Source organism: Cyrtonyx montezumae, unplaced genomic scaffold (assembly GCF_038088225.1).
Source record: "Cyrtonyx montezumae isolate F1298 unplaced genomic scaffold, pur_monq_1.0 scaffold_18, whole genome shotgun sequence".
Lineage (NCBI taxonomy): Eukaryota > Metazoa > Chordata > Aves > Galliformes > Odontophoridae > Cyrtonyx > Cyrtonyx montezumae.
Genome location: NW_027071914.1, coordinates 8107045 through 8134956, shown reverse-complemented (window position 1 = coordinate 8134956; position 27912 = coordinate 8107045). Strand labels below are relative to the sequence as shown.

At 55.2% G+C, this 27912-nt stretch overlaps 2 protein-coding genes across 2 annotated transcripts; both read left to right on the top strand.

Annotated features, from left to right (window-relative positions):
* The first annotated feature begins 470 nt into the window (after nt 1-470).
* AFAP1L1 (actin filament associated protein 1 like 1) lies at nt 471-17794 on the top strand. Its single transcript, XM_065734534.1, has 19 exons — nt 471-549; nt 10057-10185; nt 10347-10430; nt 10684-10781; nt 10916-11027; nt 11300-11398; nt 11794-12008; nt 12350-12529; nt 13120-13206; nt 13430-13523; nt 13616-13768; nt 13907-14118; nt 14674-14819; nt 15352-15430; nt 15550-15664; nt 15856-16020; nt 16245-16423; nt 16647-16775; nt 17159-17794. The coding sequence occupies exons 1-19, from the start codon at nt 534-536 to the stop codon at nt 17180-17182; spliced, it is 2316 nt and encodes a 771-aa protein (XP_065590606.1). The 5' UTR covers nt 471-533; the 3' UTR covers nt 17183-17794.
* Nucleotides 17795-18509: 715 nt separating this feature from the next.
* On the top strand, nt 18510-25242 carry GRPEL2 (GrpE like 2, mitochondrial). The gene is made up of 4 exons (XM_065734535.1): nt 18510-18593; nt 21307-21475; nt 22204-22285; nt 23434-25242. The coding sequence occupies exons 1-4, from the start codon at nt 18532-18534 to the stop codon at nt 23787-23789; spliced, it is 669 nt and encodes a 222-aa protein (XP_065590607.1). The 5' UTR covers nt 18510-18531; the 3' UTR covers nt 23790-25242.
* The last annotated feature ends 2670 nt before the right edge of the window (nt 25243-27912 follow it).

Here is a 27912-nt window from a genome sequence, read left to right as displayed (position 1 = left end):
ATGCCAATGAGAAGCTTTTAATTTTCAAAGCATTTTATGAACGTTAAGTGACTGTTCCTCACCTTTCCCACCACGGCAATGATGGGAAAACTGGGGGGCAGAGTCCTGGCACACTCCTCTGGGACAGCACCCCCACGGGCTGCCGTGACCCAGAGGGGGCTCACGGTGGCTGCTCTGCCCAAACCCACGGCGCTGCTTTGGCTGTGCCACAGGGATGCCTGCGCCCTGCCCGCATTGACCCTTCGGTTTGAGAGAGAATTTGGGCTCAGGCCCAAAGAGGGCGAGGGACGAGGGCACCATCTCTGCGCCGGGAGAGAGCGGGTACGGAGAGCAGTGGGGACGCCGAGGCAGGGCAGGGCACCGAGCTCCGCCGACAGCTCCGGATCCGCGGGCGGGGCGGGGGCAGCATCCCGGCGGGCGCGGCTCAGGGCGGGGCCGTGCCGCTGCTGCCCCGCGCCGAGGGAGGGGCGTTGCGGGACCGCCGGCACCGCGCTGCCACTCGTCCGTCCGCTCCTCGCGGGGCGGCGCGGACCATGGACCGGCTGAGCGGTGAGGGCACGGCGCGGGCAGCGGCACCGGGCGCTGCGGGGGGAAGGGGCCGCGGGTCGGTGCGTGTTGTCACCTGCGGCTGGGACGCGGGTGGAAGGGCGGCAGCGCTTTGCGGGCGGGCGCTGAGCGCTCGGTGCGCCCGTCGGGGACGTGAGCGGTGGTCCCGGGATCGAGGGGAGGGAGAGTTTCTGCGCAGCGCCCGGGGCTGCTGGGCTGGAGCGGGACGGGATCTGCCCCGTCCCGGTGCCTGAGCTGCGGGGAAGGTGCGTGGGGCTGCGGGGCCGTGCTGCGTGTCACTGCGTGTCAGTGTGCAGCAGCAGCAGGTGTGGGACGTGGGGCAGCGCACGGGTCCCGGCCTTGGTTGGTGTGGCCGCAGTGCTGACGGTGGACGTGGCCCTGCAGGGTGAAGTCGCTGGGTGTGCAGCTCGTGGTCAGCACCAGAGAGACCCGAGGGTCAAGAGTTCCCGATGGAAAAGGATGGGGTGGCGTTTCCGCTGTGGAAATGCGATGTGAGGAGTTTGGCTCTGGGGATGCAGCACGGGGCATCGATGCTCAGGGACCCGTGCATTGCCTAGCATCAGGGAGCAGGGACAGCTTCCCTATGCAGCTCACCCAGCCCACCAGCCCCACGGAGCTGGCTCTGAAGGAGGCTGCTGCTGCAGGAGGGGGAATGTTGTTGTCAAACACATGTGGTGCCCAGACTCAGTGAACCTCATTGATGGGCAGTGGGAGGACGTCCCACCTGCTGTAGGTGTCGGCAAGGAAGTGTTCCCTGCTCCACATGATGGGCACTGAGGGCTCTGGGACCCCAACCTTGGGAGGTCCCTGTGTATGACCCCTGCATGGAAGCTCGCTGCCTGGCGTGCCCCGCTGTGCATAGGTTTCCTCACTGAGGCAGAGCTGCACTGCTGCTTTTACATGCTTATAGGTGCCTTCTATGGTAGTGGTGGAGGTGCCTGCTGCTTTGTTTTCAGTGCATGTAATGAGTGGCTGCTGGCACTTGGATTCCTCTCTGCTAACCTCCTCTAGGCTCTCCTGCTCATCACCAGAGCCCCTGGATCCCTCTGAGGCTGTAGCTGTGTAGGGAGGGCATGGAGTTTTGTTGGGCAAGGGGCCTCTGACCCAGTCCCCAGCCTCTCCATGCTCTCTGGCAGATATTCCTGGCTGTGCCAATGGAGAGCTATGGATGTGCCTGTGATTTAGGGATGCTCCATGCCATGAGCCTTTGCTCCAGCTGGGCTGTGCTTGCTTCTCCTCATTAATGACTCTTCTCTGACCTTTTGTGCCACGAGAATTTCGATCTTGCACTATATCTGTGGTCTAAATCCAGCAAAGCCAGCAGAGATGTGTCAGGGATAAACTTGGCTCCAGCTCACCCACAGGAATGGGGAGGCATTGGGCTGGGAGGGAGGGATCCAGGCTCATTCCTGACCTGCTGCCTGAGCCCTGCATGCAGGCTGGTGAAGGGGGCGAGGAGTTCTGGGGCCAGCTGTTAGCACCGGGCAAGTGCCGAGCTCTCCCCCGCATTGCAGCCATTCCTTCCGCTGGAAGCTGAGCTGCCTGGCGGGGTCCTGTTTATAGCCCAGGGAATGGGGATGAGCTCTCCATGGGCTGGCCCAGTCCAGGCAGGCAGTGTTATTGCCCCATGCGAGAGTGGGGCTGCTGCACAGGGTGGGAAGCAGTGGGCTCGTGCTGGGTTAGCATCTTCCAGGCAGTGACCCTGGGGACTCCTATCACACGGGGCTGTCTGGAAACCTGCCTCTTTCCAGTGCTTGCTCTTGACCTGGAAGTGCTGTTTTCCGGTGGAAATGTGCTGAGCTACATGCTGACGTGCCCTGTGCTACACAGCACACACCAAAATGCTGCCTGCAGGAGGGCCGGCGCTCCTCATCCCATCCCAGGAAAGCTTTGTATAAGGTTTTGAAGTTGTCTCATCCTGAACAGTTGGAGGGCTTTGTAGAGGAGAACAGGGAGTGAAGGCTGGGCTCGGCCCAGTGTTTGCCTGTTGTTCTGTAGCCAAGTAGCTTGCTGGGACACAAGATAAGAGTTTTGGAAAGTGGAGGCTTGAAGTGGTTTTTGACATCCCAGACTCACATCCTAATCCCTTAACTCTTCCCTACACCAGTCCAGTAAGGCACAGCTAAAGGAACAGGTATCTCCTTCTGCATGGAAGGAACCTTTTCTCCATGTAAATTAACAGCAAAACTGCTACTTCTACGTAACATCAATGAAATGTCCCTCTTCCAGGGCAGGCAGCTTGCTCAGAAAATCGCTGAGAAGCTCCACATGGTCCCTGCCACACTCACCAGCCCTGGGACAAATAGTGCTGGGCCCTGCCACCCGCAGCCCAGGCACTGCTGCAGCCAACAGCACCCAGCTGTCATCACCCCCAGGTGCCAAAAGCTCCTCTGTGCTGATGATCTGCAGCCTCCATGGTGACAAAGGATGAAAACCACTGATTCGGTGGTCCCACCCCACAGAGCCTGCCTTGGGTTCTTCAGTCCTTTCGATTTTTGCTCCTGATAACACCTCTCATCAAAGGAGGGCTTTTGGCAGGCAGGGGAAAACACTGGCATTTCGTAACAGTTTGGAATGAGCTCAGATCTTTGGGAGGAGTTTCTGCACTCAAAATCTTTTTTTTTTTTTTTTTTTGAAGTGGGTTTTGCATGCATGTGATCCTGGAAGCGATAGGGGCAAGGTCTGGGTGCCGCTGTGTGCTCTGATCACTGGCAATTAGCAGGAGAGCTCCAGGGAGGTGTGTGAGGAGCAGCCTAAGTGGTGGCTGTGGCTTTCTCCTGGGAGTTTTTGAACATTCGACCCACTGGACTCGCTGATGGCAGAGCAGCCCTTTGTGTCTCGGTGTCCATCAGGTTCAGCCTCCTGTTTGACACAATCCCAGTGTCATCCTACGCTTTGGGAGACTGAGGTTGCACAGGGCAGAGCCAGGAATAGGAGATGTGTAGGAACAGGTTTGATAGCTGGCTTCTGTGTGCTGAAAGTAGAAGCAGGTAGGGTGAACCAGACCTGGCCCTGCTGGAGCCATTGGCACTCACAAGGGCAGTCACACAATCCCATGTGCTTGGGCTCAGCTTTCCCAAGCCACATCAGCTGTCCTGGCTCTGCTCCTGCCCTGAAGGGGTTAAGTGGGTAGGAAATGCTGCGAGCTGGTGGCCTTGCTGCTGCACCTGATGCTCGCCAATGGAAGGAAACGGAAGGGCTGTTCTCAGCTGAGCAAACACGCTTATCCTGCCCTTGAGGATGCTCCACAGCACAGCCCCGGCCCCCAAAGTGCAGAGACCCTACGGGTGCCCCCACCGTGTCCATCCCCACAGAGCTGGGAAAGGCTGGCTCTGAGGTGCTGACTTCATGGGGATTTTGCCTCTATGGGATTTTTTTTTACCCCTGCTGATGTTTTCTCTTCCCACCACCTCCAGAAGGAGGTGTCCCCATCGTGCAGCAAGGCTGGATGCATTCAGAGAAGCAAAGGTGCCTCTGGCTTATTCCCCATCCATCCTATTCCTGCAACTCCTGTGCCACCCCCCGCCCACCCCCTAGGGATTAGTCCTGTGTCCTCCTGTACACAACAGCCCTGTGGCACTTTTCCTATAAGAAGCACAGCTGCTGGATGGGGCTCTGGGGAATGGCGATGCATGGGACAGAGAAAGCTTCCATCCATCCTAGAGCTGGGATGCCCATTTGGGAGGTGCCTACTGTGTCACCTGCATGCAGGGTGTGCACCTGGCAGTGCCTGCAGCCACCCTGTGCTGCTCCGTCCCACTGCTGGGCCTCTCCCAGTGTGGGGGCACATCAGCATCCTGCTGTCTCTGCTGCAGCAGGGCTGGTTTTGAAGAGGCAAATGCCAGAATTTTACTTGGAAAAAGCAAAGTTTATTCTGGGTTCTGGCTAATCCTAACATCTCTCCTCTGTCTGAAGCTTGTTTTTATACATTGCTCAGCAGGTCTTACCCCTGCCCGACTATTCCTTTAAAAGGGCATCTCAAACCTCTCTTTTCTTTTCATTACTTAAACACGTTCTCAGCCAGCAGCTCTTATCAACCCAGCCCCGCTCCCTGCTCCCAGGCTCCCTGCAGAGCATCACAGTGATTGCTGAAATGTCGCCCACAGCTGCTGAGTGCAGCCCGGTGTGCTCGCAGAGCTGTGTCCATGGCACAGTGCTGTGCCTGGGCCCAGGGAACGCCAGGCTCAGGGAATCCTCACCCAGAGGCTTTGCTATGTCCCTGCACCTTTGTTTGCTCAGGTTCTTGCTTCACTCAGCAGTAAAAGAAGGCAATGCAGAAACCACCCCCCCTCCTCTGGGGTCAGGGCAGCTGCAGCCTCATCGTTTCAGAGGGGGAAAGTTTGCTTTGGGCGAGCTAAAACAAACCTCTGCGATCTTCTCCAGGAGATGGAGAAATGTCAGCATGGGGGGCAGCCCCAGCACGGGGCACCAGAGGGTTCTTATCTGCTTTGGTTGCAGGAGGTGGTTGGGGGTGATTCAATCAGCCCCCTGTTAATTATTACCTGTGCAGCTCAGGCTCATGGAGCCGTTCTGTTGCAGTGCAAGCACTGTGGGGATGGTGCAGCAGGCAGGGCATGGATCCGGGGCGGGGGGTGAAGCAGGGGACTCAGGCAGAGCATGGCTGGAGCACGGCTCTGAGCTCCCCTGGGCAGGCTCACCGCGCGGCTGCTGGCTTCTGGGGTCGCTGAGAGCAGGGCTGCCAGATAAGGCTTTCAGCAGAGCTATTTATAGCAGGGAGAGAGCCACTGCTGGCACATAGCTGGACCAGGCACAGGGCCCTTCACTCGAGCTGTGCTGACAACAGCAGCAGCGAACGTGTGCCGGTGGCCACCACGACCCCAAGTGCCTGGGGTGCACATTTCCAGGGGCAAAGCATTCCCTGTCTGCTTTGTCTCCCTGGTTTCTCTCTCCCCTGGTCCCAAATCTGGAGCAGGGCAGAGGGCAGCAGGCTGTGGGCTCTGTGATGTAAGATGAGAATGCAGTGGTGGCTCTGCCAGGGGGAACCTCTGAGCTCCCCTGGAGTGACACTCTGTCCTCCTTGAGTGAGTGTGCTGCACGTTCAGCTCCCAGGGCTGATTTTTCCAAGGCTGTCAGCTGAGGTTATTAAATACTGCAGTGTGGCATTGATGAACTCCCCAGAAGATGTGTGCCCCTGGCCCCACAGGTGCTGCAGGTCTGTGCTGCTTGTAGTGCAACAGGCACTCAGAAGGTGTGAGCCACCTGTGCTCCACAGTGCTGGGAATGCTACAGCCCCTGAGCTGGGGAAACCTGCCCTGGGGTGGGTGTTAATGGCTGTGGGGTGGCTGGAGAAGGGGGTGGGGGGCACACAGGAGGAGCCTGAAGCACTCAGGCTCTGGCTGCCAGAGCTGGAAGTGGAGGCACTGCCCCCACCCACCCCTCTCAAGGGGCCCTTGTTAGTAGGGAGGAGATGATTCATGGGCATCAAGCGGCCCCTGAGCCAATCTTCCACTGTTATGGGATGTTTCCAGAGCATGAGTGTGATAATTAATGGCTTGCTTTTCTCTTGAACCCTCTGTGCTGCAGCGTGCCAAGTTGCTGGCTGCACACTCAGACAGGAGGGGACTTTCCAGACCCTCCTTGCTGCCAGTCCACTGCAGCTCACACTGTGCCCACCGGGTTCTAAGGAGCTGTGGGGCCTCGGGCAGCATGGATGTGAAGGAACAATGGTGGGAGCTGTGTGCCTGGCTCCTGCCCGTGGAAACAGCCCAGTGGGAATGGGAATGGCCCCCCAGCACCGGGTTGGGAGGCTTCAGCATTCCTTCCCACAGAGCTCCCCTGAGTGCTCGGTGCCACTCCGGTACTGGGGTGGTCCCCTCCCCACCTGCACCCCGCTTATTTATGGCATCCCTGGAGCTATAAACATCTGTTTACTGCCGGTGGTGACTCCAAGCAGTGCTCCTCCGCAGGCAGAGCATCCTGGGGCCCTGCCCACGCCAACAGGAAGGATTTATTTTTGCTCGGTTTTTATTTTAGCTACAAACAATGGCCGTCACTCCCAGCATCCGATTTCCCCCGGCCCCCCTTGCCCCCGGCCTCCACCTGGTGTGGGAGGAAGCCACAGTTCGGGTCCCTGCAGCAGTGCTGCAGTGCTGCTCCCTGGAATTGTTCACACTCCTCAGAGCTCCCTTGGGCTGTGGTCATCAACCAGCTCTGCTTTGCAGCTGCACACACGTGGTCTTATCTCTGCCTCTTTGACAGCCAGTCCAAGCACACAGAAATTGCTGTGTTAGCTCGGCTGGAGCCTCTTCTTCCCCTTCCTTCTCCTCCTCCTTCACCTCCCTGCAGGTTGCTGGAGCAAGAGCTGCTGCTGCTCCTGTGACTGAGCAGAAGCTGAGGAAGGGGACACACTCTGCAGCTGCACCCAGAGCCTTACTTCCAGTCCAGAGGACACGGGTTCCCAAGAGGAATGTGCTCACAGGGTCTAAGAATAGAACTGGCCTGGGCTCGAAGTGGGGAATGGTGTGGGGTGCTGCTGTGGAGAGGGGTACCCTACTTGATGCTGTTTGTGGGGTGTACTGGGGTGCAGAGTAAGCACTGCCTGCTGTTCTGAGCAGCAGCAGCATCCTGGCACTGTCTTGAGCATCATTCTTGGTGCTGGTCCCCAGACCTCCTGTCCCAGGAGTGTTGCCCTGTGTCTTATCCGTCCCACCCAGCCCAGCTTAGCTCATGCTAAAGCCATCTGTCTCCATAGCTCCCAGCCTTCCCAGACACAGGGACCTCTGACATCTTCCCATCCCTGCTGCAACTGATGTGGAGAGCAGTGCATCTCCATTGCAAAGCTCCCTGTCCTGGGATGCCTGCATCCTGGAATATCACCCCTGTCCTGGGAGGCCTGCACCCAGCACAGAGAAGTGGTCTCATGGTGTTAGGGCTGCAGCACCCAGCAGGTGGGACCCCATGTTTGCAGTGCTGCTTGGCAGCACTGGACGTGGGCTGAGCTCTGTGTAGCTCATGCCCCTGCTCACCCAAGAGCATGCTGTGTGCTGGCACAGGCACCAAGCTCCTGTCTGTGCCATCCTTGCAGTGACCCGTGGGCAGTCTCCCTTGGCTTCCTGCTGCCGCCTCATTAACCTCCTGTGGGCTGGGAGCTGAACAAGTGCAGGAAATTAATCTCTTCCCTCTCTCCGCTCCCCCAGGCGCAGGCTCGGCTCTGTGCACCCACTGCAGATCAAGGCCCCTTTGAGCAGCTCACCCCCCCCTTGGCTCCGGGGACAGCTGTAACAAGGGAGATGCAGGGGACAGCTCAGCTGGGGAGGAACAAAGGAGCCTTCAGTGCTCTGCCTCAAGCACCCGCTGGCCGAGGCGCTGCCTGCTCTGTGGCCCTTTGGCCCTCAGCTGGTCTGGTGCCCTGACAGGGGTCTGGGAGCAGTGATAGGAGATGTCCTGGGGGATGCACCATGTGCTGTGAGAAGGTGGCATAGGGCATGGTCCTCATCTGCTGAGCTGGGGCAGGGAGTGGGTAAATGTCTCTCCAGGCGCTTGGCGGGACATCTTGCTTTTCTTCCCAGCTGCTTCCTCGCTAGCCCAGAGCCCTGCCAAGCCCTGCAGCTGGATCCAGGCCAGCTGGAGGAGGATGTCTCACCTGGGAGCGTGTTTCCACCCTGTCGGTGCAGCAATTCTGCATGCATCTTGGGAATGTCTGTCCCTCTCCCCTGCCTTGGTGGAAGGCGAGAGCAGTGAGAGCTGAGCACCCACCCACCTATGTGCTGTGTGATGCTTTTCCAGCTCCAGAGCTCAAGCAGCAGCCCCAGTCCAACTGTGCTGCCCTCTCCATCTCCATGGCTAGGGGATGCTGCCCACTCCCACTGCTGCTCACTGCCCTCCTTGGGGTCTGCCTGGGGGAGATGGGCGCTGGCAGAGTCCTGCCAAAGGGCTGTGCTGGTGTTTGGCTTGGCACTGGGGAGGAGGAGGAAGCAGAAGGTCTGTGGAGATAGAAGGCCATCGGCAGAGGCAGCAGGATGTGAGCCGCATCCTGCCCTGCATCCTGGGGAGCGGTGCTTTGGAGCCGGGCACACTGTCTTCTTGCCTGGAGGGATTGCCTTGGCTGGGTGCTGATCAGCATCAGATCACTCATGCTGGGCTGTCCTTTGGCTGAAGGGATGTTTCGCTCACCCTGGGAAACCTCCCCTTACTGTTGCCTGGTTCTGCATTGCCCCACAGCTATGGGGCAGACAGTCCTTCCTCTGAGCACCACCTGTGTGTCCCTGCAGAGAAGTGATGGGTTCAGCAGAGTGCCCAGCAGCTGTGTGCTCTGTCTTTCCAAGCACCCCATCCCTCAGCACATCTCAGCTGTCACTGCAGACCTGCAGCCAGCTGTGGCCACCCCAGCTGTGCTCTGATGATGTTCAGTTGCTGCCAAGATCTCACTCACACTTGCATCGAAAGAAACAGTTGTTTTTTTTCCCCAATGTTGATAGCCTGCAAAGCCACAGATTTGCTGGAGTCCTGAGCTGGGCTGTCTCAGGTGCTGGATGCTGCAGCTGGGGTCTGCCTCCAGCTCTGTTCTGCTCTGAGATCAGGAGAGCAGCCTGGGAGCTGGGCGTTGGAGCAGCTCTGTTCAGGGGCTCTGTTTACCATCGAGGCTGTGCCTCTGGCCATGGGCTGAGCAGGGCTGGAGATGCTCTGCAGGCAGCACGGGCACATTGTGGGGTGCTCAGAGTGCTGTAGCACATCGGGGGCAGAGCAGAGCTGCTTGCCAGCACTGTGCCTGCAGCAGGGGTGCTGCGTGGTGATGCCTTCCTTGCTCACCAGCATGCCAAACACCGCCTTCAGAGATTTATTTTTTCTGTACCCCTGCTCTGAAATCCAAGCACCTGGAGTTGTGTTTCACATGGGTGCAGCCTTGCAGCAGCACAGGTGTGCTACTGCATCAGGTGCCCCATCCCAGGGAGGGAGCACCAGCATCCGTGAAATGCTGTAGGTAGGACAGAGGTGTAGTGTTATCTGCATGGAAACATTCACGTGCTGAGCCCTTTGATAGCAGTCCAGCAAGCCTGCAGAGATCAAGTTTCCACCCGCAGGCTGTATCCCAGTGTCTGCATGCGTGTGTGTGCAGAAGGAGTACATGTGCACTTGGCAGACAGCCCCGAGCCCAGCCCAGGCTCTCAGCCCTAGGGGGTCTTCCACACGTCCCAGATCTTTCTGACTTCTCTTAATCTTTCTGCACATTTATTTCAGCATCTCTGGTGTTGCCCCTGTGTATTTCATGCATGGCTGTGAATGTCCTCAAGGCAAAGGTTGATGCAGTTCCTGGGCTTGTCACAGTTTTGAGCCAAAAGTTGAATCAAAATGCATAAGACTGGTGGGCTGGCTCAGAAAGTGCCCCATGCCTCCCATGTGCCCTTGTCCCAGCTGCCTCTGCTGCTGAGCCCCTGCTCCATGTGCCCTTGTCTACATCCAGAGGAGCTATGGGTAAAGCCCAGCACCCTGGCAGCCCTGCATTCATGGGCTTTTCTCTGCTTCCCCCAGTGCTGGACCAGCTCCTGCCAGAGCTCAGCATCCTACTCAAGCTGCTGGACCATGAGTACCTGAGTGCTACAGCCCAGGAGAAGAAGGTGGCTGTGTCCTCCATCCTGCAGAAGCTGCAGCCATCCTCAGGTCAGTGTCCCATTGCCATGGCACCTAGTGGCTGTCCGTCTGGCACTGTGTTCCCAGCCTTCTCTGTGGCCATGAGCTGGCATGTCTGAATGGGGAGAAGTGCTGGTGCATGCCTGGCCATGCTATGCAGCTCCAGGCTGAGCTTCCCTCCTCACTTCCAGGGAAGGACACGGACTTCATGTATGTGAACACTGCCTCCTTGAGCAATGGCACCAGCTTTGTGGAATCTCTCTTTGAGGAGTTTGGTATGTGGGACCATCCCATGGTGGTGCTGGGTCTCACCATCAGGTGCTGGGCTGAAGTCCCAGCTGGCCATGGGGGCTCTCAGGGGGGCAAGAGGGAGGCTGAAGCTGTGTCCTTGTGCCTGGGGAGGGCATTGTCATCCAGGGCACCATGTTCCTGCTACCCCATAGCCATGCCCATGGGTGCTTGGACTGGGGACATGATGCTAGTTATGTCCCTCTACTCTCTCCCCCTCATCGCATCTTCCCAATCCAGACTGTGACCTGCGGGATCTCCGGGACATGCAGGAGGACGATGGGGATACTGGGGACAGCATTGGTGTGGAGCTCGTGAGGAGCCAGCCAGCAAAGAGCGTATGTCCTGATACTCTGAACTCACTGCACCAGCACACTGAGGTGTCTGGGACCTGCTCCTGCCCCTCCCAGCAGAGTGCCTGCTGGCCCCTCAGGGACACATGGCCTCTCACTCCCTGGTGTTTCTTCCATAGGTTCCTGCAGACCCCCCTCCACCGCTGCCCACCACCCCTCCACCTGAGGATTACTATGAGGAAGCACTGCCCCTGGGCCCAGGCAAGGCCCCCGAGTACATCACCTCCCGCAGTGAGTCCTGCTCCTGGCCTCGTCCCACCCACCCAAACAGGCAGAGCCAGACCCTCCCAGGGAAGAAAGCCACCCACACTGCACTGCACCCACTTCTTTCCCACCCCATCCCACCATGCTGCTTTGCACGGGGCTGTTTGTTCCTTGGTGGGGAGGGGGCAGTGAGCAGAGGTGACAGCCTCGGTGTCTGTGTGCGCTTGCAGCAGGTACACATGGCTCTGCCCAACTGCAGGCTTACCCACAGCCCTGGCCGTCCTCTGCTTCCCCCGCAGACAGCTCCAGCCCCCCCAACTCTATCATGGATGGCTACTATGAGGACGCAGACAGCAACTACCCCGTCACCAGGATGAACGGGGAGCAGAAGAACTCTTGTAGGTACCTGGGTGCCCTCACCAGACAGGGAAGAGCTTCGGCAAAATGGGCACGAGACATGGGCTCAAGCAAAGCTGAGAGTTGCTACGTGCTGAAGGTGCAATGTGGCTGTGCCTGGCTGCAGTGCTGGCAAGAGGGGAGACACCAAGCTTTCCTGACCTGCTCCTCTCTGTTGCACCAGGAGCCTTTTAAAGTGTGAGACTTGCAAAGAAACAAGCCAGCCCCAGGGTTTGGACAGGCATGCCTGGGCCTGGCTTTTGGCCTGCAAGCATCATGAGTGATGTGGAGGGGAAATTGGGGCAGTAGGGGTAGCTGGGGTCAAAGCAGTGCTGCTTTCAGAGCAGGACGTGGGGCTGCTCCATCTGCGTGGGGTGACACACCTGCTCCCTTCCAGACAATGACTCAGATGCCATGAGCAGCTCCTATGAATCGTACGATGAAGAGGAGGAGGAGGGGAAAGGCGGCCAGCAGCTGACACACCAGTGGCCATCAGAAGAAGCGTCCATGAACCTGGTGAAGGACTGTAGGATTTGCGCTTTCCTGTTGCGCAAGAAGCGCTTCGGGCAGTGGGCCAAGCAGCTCACCATCATACGGGATGGCAAACTGCTGGTGAGCCCGGTGCTGGTGTGGTAGCAGGGGTGGGAAGAGACCTGCAGGTGGGCTAGGGGGAGGTCAGCAACCCCTGCTCCAAGACTGTGACCACCCCGCAGCACATGCAGGGATTGCTGCTGCTTCCCTTGCATGCGATCAAAGGGCTCCTTGCTTTTGGGGGCTAGCAAAGGAAAGGGAAAGAGCATCCTGCAGCCCTAGTATTGTTGAGTCTCTGTGTAGCAGAGACACAGCCACCTCCATCTGAGCCACTGACTACAGGGTTGCCCATCCCTACCCACCATCCTGGGCATGGCAGCGGCACCAGCTGGGCCCTGAGCGCGTCCCTTTGTTTCTTGCAGTGCTACAAAAGCTCTAAGGACCGGCAGCCAAACGTGGAAGTGCCCCTGGGCACCTGCAATGTCATCTATGTCCCCAAAGATGGGCGACGCAAGAAGCACGAGCTGCGCTTCTCACTGCCTGGGGCCGAGGCACTGGTGCTGGCTGTGCAGAGCAAGGAGCAGGCCGAGGAATGGCTGAAGGTAGACTGCTGCCTCCCCCTCACAACCTTCCTCTGGCTGCCCTGGGGAAGGTGAAGGGGAGGGGGGTTTTCCTCTGGCTCTTATCAGCCATGGGGACGGCTGGCTAGCTGCTTCCCAAGCCCTGGGCGGCTCCTGTGCCGATAGCCCGAGCCCCTCACCAGGGAGTGGAGTGGGGATGTTTGCTCACCCCCTCCTCTTCCTCGTGGCCCTTTCCTGCCTTTGTTCTGGGTGTGGGAGGCAGGGAAGGGGCCGTCTCTGCTGTGAGCCCTGGGCTGAGAAAAGGGCTATGCTGCCTCTCCTGCGGGAACTGTGACATGGGGGACAGTGGGGTGTGTAGTGCTGGCAGCGTGGTTGTGCAGCTTCCAGATCCATCACGTCCAGCCCTCTGTGCATCTCAACAGCAGTTGTTTGTTCAGGCAAGCAGGGTTTGTGCTCCAGGCAGGGATTGTGACAGGCAGTAGAGCTGGGTGCTGCAGAGACCACCGTGGCCAGCTGGGCTCAGGCTGTGCAACGGGAGCTTGGCAGTGTGGGGACAGTTGCCTTGGTCCCCAGCTCATTGTGAGGGGCTGCTCAGAGGCCTTTCTCTGCAGGTGATAAAGGAAGCGAGCAGCGCAGGAGTGAGCGGGATGGAAGTTCCCACGTCCCCAGTGATGCCCTGCAAGACGGACCTGGATAAGGTGATGTTTTCTGGCTGTGGCTGGGAGGACAGGGACCAGCCCAAGTGCTACGTGGGGCTGGCAACCTTCTGTCCTCACAGCAGGTCTGCAGGGCCAATGGGCTCCCAGCACAGAGCGCATACCCCAGCCCTGTGCTGGAGGGACAAAAGCCCGAGTGTGCTCATTGCTGGGGCTGGGCAGAGGGATGCTGCTGAACCAGTGCCTGCCCTGCTGTTCCCCACAGAGGCTGTCACAGGAGAAGCACACTTCTGACTCAGACAGTGTGGCGACGGGTGAGACCTGCTCCCCCATGGCCCGCAGAGAGCTCTGCGAGTACGGTATGGCCCTGGCGAGATGGGATGTCCACCTGGCCCATTGAGCAGGGACACTGCAATGGGTGATGGGGGCTATCACGGCTGTTCTCTTCTAGGGAAAGGCAAGAAGAGTGGCTTGGCTGACCTGAAGGGCTCAATGAGCCGGGCAGCAGGGAAGAAGATCACCAGGATCATCAGCTTCTCCAAGAAGAAGCCTTCCCCTGAGGACACGCAGACCTCCTCCACTGAGGAGGATATCCCATGCTGCGGTTCGTGGAGACTAGGGGCACAAAAGGGTCCTGAGCTTCCTTCTGAGGGCCTGTGGGGTGGGAGCTCCCACTGAGCTTATGGAGAGCTGGGACACTCCTTGGGGCTCCAAAATGGTGCTGAGATCCTTCTGTCCCCAGGCTACCTCAGCGTCCTGGTCAACCAGTGCTGGAAGGAGCGCTGGTGCCGCCTCAAGGCCAACACCCTCTACTTCCACAAGGACCGCACCGACCTGCGCACCCACGTCAATGCCATTAACCTCCGGGGCTGTGAGGTGGTCCCAGGACTGGGCCCCAAACACCCCTTCGCATTCCGTATCCTGCGCAGTGGGCAGGAGGTGGCCGCACTGGAGGTGAGCAGGGCCCACCACCACAATTCCTGGGGGGATTGCCATGCTGGGAGAGCACCTTGGAATCATAGGAAGACCTCTAAGATCACCTAGTCCAATTGTCAATCCTTCATTGCCATACCCACTATATCACCAGCATATCCACCTAAACATCATCCTTCAGATAGAGTGCAGTCTGGAGATGCTCAGTCCCATTAGAGTGCCACCAGTGCTCCTCTGTCCCAAGTTCACCTTCATTTGCTGTTTGGGCTTTTATCAGGAGCAGATCAATCCTTTAGAAGACAGCATGCCGTGCCTTGCTTTCCCCTCCTGTGCACGCTGATGAAGCCCAGGGTGCCTTTATGGTGCAGGGATGTGCAAGGAGGAGGCCAGAAGGGCTGAAATAAGCAGCCTGCTGGGGGCTTGGGTATGCACATGTGCTTTCTCTTCGATCCTCCTAAACCTTGAGCATATACTTTGCAACAAAAGGCCCTTCCCTGCAGTGGGGCTTTGTCTTTTGGGGTAGGAGTGAAGGTCACTTGAAGCCAACATTCTCCCCAGTACCTTCTCTCTCCACAGGCAAGCTGCTCAGAAGACCTGGGCCGCTGGCTGGGCCTTCTCTTGGTGGAGACGGGCTCCCAGACAGCACCAGAGGCCTTGCACTATGACTATGTGGATGTGGAGACGATTGCTAACATTGTGACAGCAGTCAGGCACTCCTACCTGTAAGGTTTTCCTCCTGCTGTGCTGAGCCATAATGGGGTGGGATGGTGGGCCTCATCCTGGGCTCCTGGGCAGGGGCACAGGCTGGGATGGGGTTTGCCCGAGATCCCAGGAGAGAGAAGGGACATCCCAAGGGCTGGCACTTCCCAAAGTGGAGCAGCTTCTCTTAGGCAGGACTGAAATTAGAAGGTGCTTTTTGAGAAGTTGTGGATGCCCCATTCAAGCAAAGCCAGGTTGGATGGGGCCCTGGGCAACCTGACCTAGTGCCTGATTTAGTAGCTGGCAACCCTACCCATGGCAGGGGAGTTGGAACAAGATGATTTCTGAGGTCTTCTATGACTGTAGGATTCTTTAGAAATGCTGATGAAGAACCTAAGCAATACGTGTGCTTGGGTAGGGCAGGGTGAGCACTCAAAACCAAAGCTGCGTCCCTGCCCAGAGCTGGGAGAGCAATGAGATCAAAGAACCTATTGTGGGGCTGGCAGGGATGTCCTGGAAAGGAAGCCCATGGCACACCCATCCCTTGTCCCACAGGTGGGCCAGCAGCTCCCAGGACAGCCGGCCCGACTCCTCCCGCGTGGTGTACGATGATGTCCCCTATGAGAAGGTTCAGGTGAGCGTGACTCAGGGCCTCCCCGTGTCCCACCGCTGTGGGGGAGGTGTCCTGGGGAGCCTCGGTGGGTTCTGGCAGCCCCACAGGTGTTGCAGCATGCTCTCCTGTCTCCGTGGCAGGCTGAGGAGGAGTTGGGACGGCCGGCAGGAGCCCAGGTGAAGCGCCATGCCTCCTCCTGCAGCGAGAAGTCGCGGCGAGTGGACCCGCAGGTCAAAGTGAAGAGACATGCATCCAGTGAGTGGGGGTCTGCGAGGGGGACCTCGGAGTGGGGGAAGCCCTCGGCTTCTGGGTGGAGGCTGCTCCCACCAGGGCTGAGCTGTTCCAGCCCAGTGGGACCACGGGAGGTGTTCTTGTGGCTCGGGTTGGGCTCAGGTGGGGCATTCTTACGCTGGAGCCATCGTGATGGGCTCTCCTTGTGCATGCAGACGCCAACCAGTACAGGTATGGGAAGAACCGGGCTGAGGAGGACGCCAGGAGGTTTCTGACGGAGAAGGATAAGCTGGAGAAGGAAAAAGCAGCAATCCGCAGTGAGCTGGTGCAGCTGCGGAAAGAGAGGAGGGAGCTGCGGGAAGCCATGAAAGGCAGCACGGGTAGGTCGCACACTGTGGCTGGGGATGCTCGAAGTCACCCGTGTACGGTGGGAAGGGCCGGGATGGGAACGCAGGGCTGGCGGTGTAACCGTGGCACTTGTGACCGTGCTCAGGCTTGGCTGCAGCACACTGCTGGGCCAGCAGCCCCATCTAGTGTCACTACCCAAGACGATGGATGGCTGCCCAGCGCCCGCAGCCACTGAACCGGGCACTTGTGTGATTAGGAGCGAAGCTTCAGGACATGGAGCAGCGTGTGGCTTTGCTGGAAGAGCAGTGCCGGCAGAAGGAGGAGCGCCGCGTCGACCTGGAGCTCCAGCTGGGCGAAGTGAAGGAGCAGCTGAAGCAGTCGTTGGCAGGAGGGCCGGCCCTGGGGCTGGCTGTGACCGGCAAGGCTGAGAATGGGGTACGCACCTCTACCTCCTTGCTCCTCTGGCACCAGCAAAGGGGTTTGGGGTGAGGGCAAGCAGCACGTGGGGGTGAGGGGACACCTCTGATCGTTGTCACACTGTGGTTAGAGGTGGGAAGCAAAGCACTGACGTCAGTTTTGACTTCATGACAGTTTGCGCTTTCCTGGCACTCCCTGCTCCCTGGGTTTTGTAAATCCTTATCCTCCCTCCTTTCCACAGGAAGCTGCAAACAAGCCAAATGGGACCCCCCCTGAGCACTTGGTTCCCGTTAACAGTGCAGCTGAACTGAGAAAGAGAAGCCCCTCCATCCTTCCTGCCAACAAGGGAAACGTGCTGCGGAAGGCCAAGGTCCTGCTTCGCTCTACCTCTCCTCCCCAGCCCCCGAGGAAATCTCAGCTTTTCATCCCATCCCCATACTAGACCAAGAATTTGGGGGAGTGTGGATGCTACTCACTCCAAACACAAGGGATGCTGCCCAGGTTGTAGCTGGCCTGCAGTAGCACTGGCTGCTGGCATGAGCTCAGCCTGCAGATTTGAGGGGCCCAGGGCAGGGTGGGCAGCAGTGAAAGCATCACCTCTTCAATGGCCGGGGCAGCACTCACCAGCCTTCGGAGATGTTGGGGCGGTGCAAGGCCCCCCAGGATGGAGGGAAGCCCTCAAAGGGCTTAGAGCTCACTCCACCAATTTCTGATGTCTCCTCATCCCCCTCTTTTTTTCCTTTTCTCTTGCAGGAATGGGAAAAGAAACAGACATAAACCAGGTTGTGGGAACGCCTGCCAGGCCCCGCTGGACACTGAGGAGCTACAAGGCCCCTTTCTCCCACACGTGGGGAGAAGTGCCCTCCCCTGCCCCTCTGCTACAGCGCCTGCCACGTGGGCAACACTATGAACTGTGGGGAAGGGGGCGGGAGGGGATTTACACAGGGGGGTGAGGTGCTGGAACAGGCTGCCCAGAGAAGCTGTGGATGCCCCATCTCTGGAGGCATTCAAGGTGGGATGGGATCCTGGGCAGCCTGATCTGGTGATCTAGGGGTTGGAACAAGGTGATCTTTAAGGTCCCCCCCAACCTAAACCATTCTATGATCTGGGTGGCGGGTGGGGAATGGGAGTCCTTTGGAGATCAGGGTCACGTGCTACTGGAAACCTATCTCTGGGGGGACCTCCTACATGGCCAGGAGCTCGGCACAAGGTGTGTGCCTGTGTGACATGGACACCGCGTGGGACTGCTGCAGCCCTCGGATGCTCTGCTTTATTGGGATCCATGTTCTACCCCAGGGACACTGGAGGCCTGGCTAATGTTTTCCACAGTGACCGTGGATTCTTTGGGGATTTGTGGCTACCTGGACACTGAGTTTCATAAGCTCAGGACCTGATCCTTCAGAGATGCCCATAATTTGCCCTTCTCACTGCTCTCAGCTCAGTGGGGTCTCATCTCAGGGTTCTTCGTGCCCCTGGCTCACTGTGTGCAAGCTGCGTGCCCTCACCCAGTGCCTCCTGCTTGTCCTCGAGGCATGCTTGTGGAACACGCTTTGGGAACCAACAAAGCTCAAGCATCAGCAGATTAACAGCAGGCATCTTTGACCTTACCGTGCCCCAGCCCCGTGCCGCTGTCAGCGGAGAAGGGCCAGGGGCACAGAGTTTGCCAAAGCACGTCGTCAGCATGGAGCAAGGGGAAGTTTGAAAATAAAAAGTGCTATCAAGTGAGGGGACTGGAACAGAAAGGAGCAACAGGGAAAGGTAATTCAGCACAGGCAGAAACGAGGGAGAGGAACAAAAAGGGAAGGCCCAGGCTGGTGTGCCAGAGACAACGGAGCGCCCACTTGCTGCCGCAGTTAACCTCCGCAGCTCGGCCCCCTTTAACAACTAGGTCAGCAGCTCGTAATAAAACCACTGGCACGGCCCTCCCCACTGCACGGCGTGAACCGGTGCCGCTCGTCGGGGCTGCGTGCCGCCCCCTGCTCGCCTGCGGGGACGCGAGCGGCGCTCGGAAACACGCGGCCCGTCCACGCGGGGCCCCACTCCAGCACCACCCGCGGGGGGCGGGGCCGCGCGGGGCGCGCCGGGAGCTGTAGTTGCGGCTCGGGCGGCAGGCGGGCCCGGGGAGCATGGCCGGGTGCTCGCTGCGGGCCGGGGCTCGGCTGTCCGTCGGCGCGGCGCGGCGGGGCAGGTACGTGGGGCGGCAGCGGGCGGGCAGGGCGGCGGGGAGCGGCGCGGGGCGGGGCGGGGCGGCGGAGCGGGGCCGGGAGCGGCGCGGAGGTCGGCGGGGCCGGGTCTGTGCCGCGCGTGCTGCCCTCGCGGTGCGCTCGGGTGCGGCGGAGGAGCGGTTCCCCGGTAGCGCTCCCCGGTGTGACGCAGCGCGGCCGCGGAGGAGAGCTAGGCTTCCGTCCGAAGGATTGCGGTGTGCGGATGTTTCTGCGGCTCGGCGCTTGCGTGCTTTGTCGTGCAGGTTTGGGAGGAGGAGGTGGGGCGGAGTCCTCGTGGGGTCTGCCACGTTTGAGTACAGGGACCGCGGAAAGAGCGGTTCTGAACGCAGGGCTGATCCCATCGGTAAACTCCTCATGTTTAAGGACGGCCGACTTCGGCCGTGCGGCTGCGGTCAGCTCCTCTCCTCCGTCTAGCTGTGTGCCCTCTTTGACATCAGCTCGTAAATCTTTCTGGAGCGCCAACGAAGTCATACGATCCTTTCACACCCGCTGGGACTTCCCCACGTCTCTCACTTCAGGATGTGTCAGCTTCCTCCTGTGGGATTCCGCCTATTTTTAGGGCAGCCCCGACCGGGACTGTGTTCAAGAGATAGAGGACAGACTGTTAACAGCACTCGCCCTTTGTAGTGGTGTGATTCTTTCATCTTCAAGGAAGAAGTGAATGGAGCAGCATTTGCGGTTCTGCTTAACACTCCTTACATTTCCCTTTGGAGTCAGCCTGTGCTTCTTTCTTCACGCCTCCAACTTTTCAGGCAGGCTTGTCTGAGCAGCCCGTGGCACCCGGGGCGTTGCGTTGCGCAGTGCTGTGAGCTTGGCTCCTCCGGCCGCGGGAGGACTCCATGCCGGCAGCTCTGTGCTTCACGTAGGCAGGGCCCCGGGTGCACACACCAGCTCATGCCCCTCTCCCACGCACGGAAACACGCCCGTAGGTGTGCTGTGAATCACCCGCGTGTGGAATTGACTCAGTCAGCTTCGCTTCTTGGGTGTAAAAGAGGTAACTTGTTGTTTTTGTGAGCTGCAGGTGTCTAACCTGTGAGGTGCTTAGCGACGCTGCTTTCTTAGCTGAATGTCAGCTTCTTCGGCTCGCCTACAGCAGGGCTGACCTCCCTTCCTGCAGCTCTTCAAATGAAATACAAGAAGATGAAGGAGGCTTGTAGTTAGTGCTTACCACAGACATGCTTTTCCCCACAAAGAAAGCTTTCCAGTTATCAAAGGTTCATTCTTGGATTTTGAAGGCATGACAAACAGGTTATTGCTCTTTCCTCACCTCTGACCAAATCCTCTTTCAGTAACTTTGTTAACCAGTCAACAAAAGGGATAAGACAGGCATCACTGGAGGTGGAGTGTTGCGCCCCAAACAGATCTCTCAGCAGCCACTGCCTGATGTTGGGTTTTCTCTTCTTTGGTGTTCTGGGAACGCAGAACAGCAGTGGCTGGGCAGCTTGTTGGAAGCACCCCTTGGCAAGCCCTTGCCTATTTCTTTAAAGATCTGTGCCAGGAATGTTCTACTCCAGAGCGACTGCACTTAGCAGAAGCACTCAGATCTGCTTTTTGTGCATAGAAGGTACAGGAGCTGTTTGGCACACAGATCATGTTTTATGTACACACTCATAAAAACTGTAGGTGCAGATGTCTTCAGGTGGGAAGAGGCAGTTTATCATTAGTGCTGTGGGAGATCTAGCAGCCCTTCATTCAAGATAAAATGAAGGCACACCTTGGCTGCTAAGCAGGAAGTGGGAGGAGGTGCTTGGTGGTCTTTGGGCAGATACAGCTATTAAATTGTGCTTTGGTCACACAGGTAAGCCAGTCTGAGGCCCAAAAGGGGATGCCTCTGCCCTTCCCCACATTGTCCTTCCCACATCTCTTCAGGTCTCGCGTGATGTATTGTACAAAATTCTCTTTTGTACTGGTACTCGCTCCCATTTGATAGCGCAGCAAACTTTTTTGAGCACATTGGGCGGCAGAAAGCACCCCTTGGGGGGGTTGGTTTTGGCTGATTTAACTCCTTGAGCCTTCATTCTGTGGAAACTTCACAGTCCTGGAGTAATGGACATATACCCATCCTACTCAGTTGCCTGTAAGCTCAGCTTGGCTGGACTGCTGAGCAGTGCTGAGGTCTCATGATTTGATGGACCTTGAAACAAAAGCAGTGCCCTTCTGTGACATTGTATGCAAGCAGTATGGCTTTGCTGAAGAGCAGGGAAGTTTAGTGGTAGGGGCCTGGTAATGTGAGCTCGACTGCATTGATTCTGAGGCCTGAGTGAGCTCCTCTGTGCAGTGCTGAATTGTGCTGTGTGAACACCAGTGCAAATCTGTAGTCATCTCTGTGCTGTGATGCCTTTCATTCGGTACATCTGTGCTTGGTTGATTGAAACCCCTCCATTGCAGGGGATGTTCTGCAGAAGAGCTGTGGTCTTAAGAAAGAGAGGCTCACTGTTCCGTGCCATGCATATGCTGACAGGTGTCAGGTGGGGTACAGCCTCTGTAGTGACAGGAGTCTGAAATAAAAGATTTTTTTCAAAGCATCTGTCTGTTTTCTGTGCTTGCTGCCTACCTCCTTTGAAACGAGCTAGACTCTTACCTGGAGTCCCATATGCCTGCTTTTAGTAACGATGCTAAACTGAAATTCTTCTCTTTGACTGTGTTGAAACTTAACTTAACCTTTCTTGTCATTAGTTTGTATTTCAGGGAGTCCCTGTGTATTTTCAGCACTGCAGCTCAGCAGAGAAGTACAGGAGATGAGTGTGGCCCAGAAGATCCCCGTGATGAACCGAAGCACCCCCTTTCTGACTGTGCCTTAGAACACAAAGCCATCAAATTGGAAGAGCAAGTTCGGGACTTAACTGTGAGTTTGCAGCCGGTGGCATTGCCATCTGTCATTTGGGCCTCTTGACTTTCTCGTTCAGCCCTGTCTTGTTCTGTAAGAGCTACAGCCTGCACACAGTACCACTGTGTTGTGACAGCATTCAGAGCAGCTCTGCCTTCCCCAGAAACACCGTGTGTCAATAGTTGCTGGGAGCATGACATCAATAGTTTGATTGCAACAGGGAAAACTGTATCAGAGATGGGCTGTGGTCAGTTCTTTTGCAGCGCTGTGCAGAGGGAATGTCAGCAGCTTTGTCCTGGTTAGTACCACGTCATGGGTCTCTGCTGGCTGAGAAGTCATCTTTGGTGGCTGGTGAAAGCAATAAATACTGCAGCACAGGACAGTTCTGAGGATAATTGTCCAGAGTATTACTTCAGCTTGTTACAGGTCTTGCTAAGACCTGCCTGCTGGAGAAAGGAGTGCCTCAATAGGCACAGTGAATCATGCAGAGAGCAGCAGCCTGACAATGTGCTGAGCACTGGGTGCTTCTGGCCTCACTCAGGTCTGTTGAGGGAGTTGCAGTTGTGCTGAATAATCAGTAAGAGAGGGATTGGCTTTGCGTGTTCTAGTGAAAATGCTGGCACCCACTGCAAACCTTCTGGTGTGTAATGGCTTCTCTTTCAGTGGTATCTAAAGGATTGCAATTTTGTCAGAAAAATCAGTCTTGCATCATTTTCTGATGTCTCCTTTTGCTATTATGGTTACAGGAACGATACCGAAAAGCTTTGGCGGATTCCGAGAATGTCCGGAGGAGAACGCAGAAGTTTGTGGAGGACGCCAAGCTGTTCGGTGAGCAAAGTGGCACAGAGCTGTAGCAGCCTGCATGCCTGCCTGAGCACCAAGTGCTGATCAGCAGCTTTTCTCTGCCCTCTGTCCTGCCCTTGTTCATTGTAAAGCGTGGCGTGATCTCGCTGTTTCATGAACTTTGCAAAGTAAAGCAGGCCTGGTGCTGTAGAAGGTAGTTCTGCTCACTTCATGGAAGTTCCAGGTTCTTCTGTGTGCTAAGAACTGACTCTCATGGGATGTTATTTTGTAGGTTTTCATCAACTTGTGGTCTCCTGTGTTAGATTAACAGTCTCTTCTCTTCTGCTCTGGCTTTTAGGAGGTGGATCCTGTCTGGGTACAAGGGGGGTTGGTTGCTATATCAGTTGGTCTTAAAATTTCTCAAATAAACATTTCAACATTCAGTGGATTGAGTTAGATTGCAGCTTGGGAACTAAGGCAGGTGAAGGGGGAAAAATTGCTGTTTAGTCATTACTCTGTGCCAGCACCATCTCTGAAAATGAGAAACTATTGTTTTCCACAGCATGTGTAAAGCTTTTTTGTTAGTTAATTGTAGTGGCTTTGAAATCAGAGCTGCATCTGTTCCCATTGTGCTACAAAATGGCTGCTGAGTTCTGGGAAGATCAGCATTATTAGTGGTTGGTTTGTTTGTTTCCTTGTTTTGAGTTTTAACTTTTTATGCGTGCTATGCTTTAGATTTGGAAAAAAAAAATTTAATAAAGTTACTCATGGATTGGGGCACAGAGCATCTGTAGAGCATTTCGTGTAGATCCTGGTGTGAAAGGAGATGGGTTGGTAGTTGGTCTGCTTTTTGTTGCCTGTCCTTCACACTCTTATCTTTCTGTACATGCTTAAACATGTATGTACAAGCACAAGCAGTGCTGAACTATTGTTTCTCTTGTCTGTTTTCCTGATGTACCTTTCCAGGAAGTTAGTTAGGATGTTCATATAAGTCCCTCTACAGCAGTTTTAACTTACAAATAGAATTGTGGATGTACACATGAATGGTCTTATGCTTATTTCCCTCCACTGTGTTTGTTCCCTATGTGCATGGACACGGGGCTTTCAAACTTGTGACTTTTTGCCTGCCATTGGCACTGTAGCTCTGTTCTGTACGCTGTCCTTCATTTATTTCTTGCTTCTTTGCTCCGTAGGGATCCAGAGTTTCTGCAGGGACCTTGTGGAGGTAGCAGACATCTTGGAGAAGACTGCCGAGAGTGCCGCAGAAGAAGCGGAGCCTAGTAATCCAAATCCAACCCTACAGAAAATCTACGAAGGCCTCTCTCTAATAGAGGCCAAATTGCAAAGTGTGTTTGCCAAACACGGCCTTCAGAAGATGAGCCCTGTTGGTGACAAATACGATCCCTATGACCATGAAATAGTTTGCCATGTGCCAGCTGAGGGAATGCAGCCGGGCACGATAGCACTGGTGACTCAGGATGGCTACAAGCTCCATGGTCGCACTATCAGACATGCACTTGTTGGCGTGGCCGTGGAGTCACAGGAGTGACGTGGGCTTGGCCCTTGGCATGTGGGACCTGACTGGGCTGAGGACCTCTCAGTGCTCATGACAGCCGCAACTGCATATCTTTACTTATTTATTAAGCTAGGTTTGTATTGTGCGTTGGCTTCTTTATAACGCGTGCAGTCATTTTGCCATTAATTATAAGGTACTTCTATATTTAATGATCCTTTTTGGAGTATGTGGAGTAGTACTAGGAGTTCTGCTATTTGTCAGAAATGTGGCATTTTAGCCTTGTTCTCTGATGCTCATTTCTCCATTGGAACTTGGGTAAGGAAGGAGATACGAGAAAGAAACAGATATTCTCTGAGATTTAGGGAATCTTGTATCTGGACTGCATCTCTGAGACAGATTCCAGCAGTGGCCTTCAGCCAAGTAACTCCTCTGCCTCAGCTTCTGTATCTGTACTGAGGGAATACAATAATACTTATTGACCTACCTCACAGGGATGTGGTGAGGCTTTTTCTTTGCAGAGCACTCAGAAGAGGAAAAGCTAAGAGGGCTGAGTATTATTATCAGGCTGATTTGGGAATCTTCCCTTGTCCTCAGAGCACTTTGGTGGGGGTCAAGATGACTGATCGCTTGGACTGACATTTAGGGCCATTTATTTCTTGTGTCATTTCAGGAAAATAATCCTGAATTAATGAAATCTGTCATGCAATGGTTGAATAGATGGAGGTTTTAAAGAGAATTCAGATGTTAGGTGGGTGTGTTAATGTTTGTTCTCTGGGTAAGACTTCAACTTGCCTCCTTGTTCCTAAAGGTAAAACAGGGAGTGGTGGTTCTTGAGAGAGCCAGAAAGCTCTCTCAGATCTCTTTTTCTCCAACCAAAAAGTGTATTTTAGAAGAGAGTAATCTCACTTCCCTGATGGGCATTTGTGCATCTTTCAAGCATGATAAATGATGTGCTTTTTGTTGCAGCTGCTGGCAAAATGGAGATGCACCCTTAAGTAAGAAATCTGGACCACTTTATTTTCTGAAGCTCTCCAATAATGGTACTTGGATAACACTAACTTGCAGTTGACATTCAGATTCTACTGTTGTGTAGTCATAGTAAATGTGAAACCATTTGAGGGTTTTTTTTGACACAAGGAGAAAAAAAAATCTTTTCTACAAAAGTCTCAAGTGTCCTTGAAACAGTTTTAGCAGTGGTGACAAGAAAGGAAGAGAAGCAGAAGGCAGGAGAACTGAAAGCTGACCTCAAGCCATCCTCCTGGTTGGAGGCATGTTGTTGTCACAGTATGGCATATGTATTTCCCGGAGGTCCTTTTGCCAGGGAGTCCATTTTTCTCAGCTGAAAGGATGCAGTCACCCATTAAGATTGGAATTTAACCCTTTAGAGAGCAGTAAGCAGTGTAGTGCTTACTACACTCAGTTTGTATAAGCCAGACTGTGGTTTGCACTATATGAAACCCCCAGGCGTGGTGGTTTTCAGGTTATCTCCTACAAATTCATTAATTCCTGCCTTTTTGCTTTCTGGAGTCACATCTATGGCCTGGCAGTTATTTGAGATCCAGTTGCAGAAGCTCTTTATTCTTCTCCCATTCCTTTGCAGGCTTTGGTTGCCTCATCCTTTTGTGATGGACTTCAAGGTAACAGCAGCCCTCCTTTAGCATCTGTCAGCAGTCTTCCGTGTGGGGAGAATATACACAGAGCATACACATTCAGGGAGGTGCCTATTTTGATGTGTTTCACTCATGCTGCTTTGGTGGCAGCTGTATGTGGGTGACCTGGTGCAGTTTTTTGCCTCTGAGTAGTAACGTTGGCAGAGAGGTACTTGAGATTTCAGTCCTGAGACAGTGCTTTGTGGCAGCATCAGATCAGTTTGGAAAGAGCTCTGGTTCAGTGCTCTTGCTTTATGGCGTAGAGTTAGAAAGTTACTTGCTGACCCTTGTGTTGCTCATTGGACATGCCAACTGAGAGACCAGATTATGCTGTAACCAAGATGCAAACAGGTGAAATTCGCAAGGTGGCAATGCAAGCCTTGTTCTGCCTCGTGACTGCCTGCAGCCTCTTCTGCAGAAGCTGTATGTCCAACAGGAACAGCTAGGTTCTCCTCTGCCTCCTTAGTCCCTGGTAGATCAGCTGAGCCATTTGCAAATAGGAGGGGAGAGCCAGTTGTGGAAATGAAAGTGTAATGTGAACGATTATTTATAAGTAACTGGATAGAAGTGCAGGCATTTCATGTAAGAGGCTGTTTTCACTCATAGAAAGGCTGCAACTTACCTGAGCCATACCTAAAGTAGCAGGTGGCCAAAAGTGATGGGATCCAAGGCACCTTTAAACTGACCCACTGTGCAGCCTGACTGTGGAAGAATGCTACATCTGCTCGGTCCTCCTTTGGGCTGTTTGCTAGGCTTGCCTGTCACCTCAGCTAGTGTTCATCCTTTTTTGCCTTAAAGTACCCTATAATGCACTCCAGGCACTGTCTGCAGCAAGAGGTTATCGATTCAGCTGGTGTACCTGGGATCTGCTTGCACTGAGGAGCTGCTGTGTGGCTGGAGCAGGATCCTGAGGGGTCAGGTTTCTGTGCAGTGTTTCTGAGCCCCCCTCCACAGGCCCAGTTTAATTTTGAGCAAGCTGTTTTCCCATTTTGTGCCCCAATTTTTTAAATCTGTGAAACTTCTGTTGATCTCGTTAGGCTTTATGATGGGTACTGCAAGATGTAAGTAGTGCTTAGGGGCTCTTGCAGAAGTTACCAAAGACTGTTGTTTGTTGTCCTGCTTTCCTGCTAGCTTTGAATTGTGAAAGGGGAATGCAATAATAACCAAACCTGGATTCCATCACCAAATTTACATTTCCCAGACCAAATTGGATGCCCTTGCCTTTCAAGCACACTTAATGATCTCTTGTTGTGGATGAGATTGCCTAAGGGTGGAGTGAGTTTCTCCTTTGTGTGGCTTCCCTGTTTGTGCAGAGCTCACACACGGAGCACAGTGGGACAGGTCCCCCTCGGTGCTCTGCAGAGTGACACCAAAGAGTCTGACCCGTGAGCTCCTTCCCTCCTGTCACTTTATTCAAACGACTTTTAGTTTGTTAGAAGGGATGGAATAGCAGAGGAGAGCGAGTGCTGTGGACCTCTGGCTCGTTTCCATTTCCTTGCCCGGCCATGAGCTGACCTGGGAGTGCACCCACGTGTGTGCCAGGACTTGTGGAGCTGCAGTTCTGCTCTGGGAGGCTGGGCAGCCCTGCACGCGGTGTTGGCGTGCTCCTGGTTGGGGCTGCAGCAGCACTGTCCCACCAGCACCCTGGCCCTGAGCAGAAGCAGTGCAGAATGTGAATGTCGCTTTGCGGACCTTAAACTCTCAGCGCTTTCTCAGCAGAGAAAGAGGACAGCTGTGATAAATCCGTGGCTGGGAGAAGCCCTCACTTTTGAAACTGTATTTAAAGTTTTATGTTGTGAATATTGTAGTCTTTTTTTTTTTAATTTTAAAACATGAGATGTTTTGATATTATTTGCCAAGTCGAATGAACAAAGTGTTGCTGATCTCCAAAAATCTTTAGTCCATTTTAGTTGGTGAGAACCCTATATATACTGTATGAACCTCTACATATTGTATGTTGTGTTTCTGTGCCGTGTTTACCCAGCAGTTCTGGCTGTACAGAAGAGGGAGAGACTTGAGTGTGGGATTGGTGCAAGCAATTGACAACAACATTGGAGTTAATGTTGGAAAGGGCTGAATTTCTTTACATGTCCAGATGCTGTCTGTTTGCTAATAAAAAAAAAAGAATTGCAATTGCTTCCTTTCCTTTCCCTGCTGCCCATTCCGAGTATCACTGTAACCGAGTGGCCCTGTGCACTGGAAGGGCTGTGCCTCTGCTGCTTCGTTCTGCTCAGCTCTTAGCAGATGGAATACATTGCCTTGTGTCGTCTCTGTCACTCTGTTCCCTTCCTGCTTCATTTTGCTATGTGCTGACTGTTTCAGTCCTCGTGCCATCACCGAGCACCTGAAGCTTTCAATGGGGACAACATCAGGCTTCCTGATGCGGCCTGACTGCAGCAGCCATCATTCTCCCTTCCCTGTGCACAGATGCCCTGTTCTCCGTCCCAGGCTTTGCCTTATTCCCTGAAGGTCAGCAGGCCTGGCCGTGCCCGCGTGCTTCTGCCTAG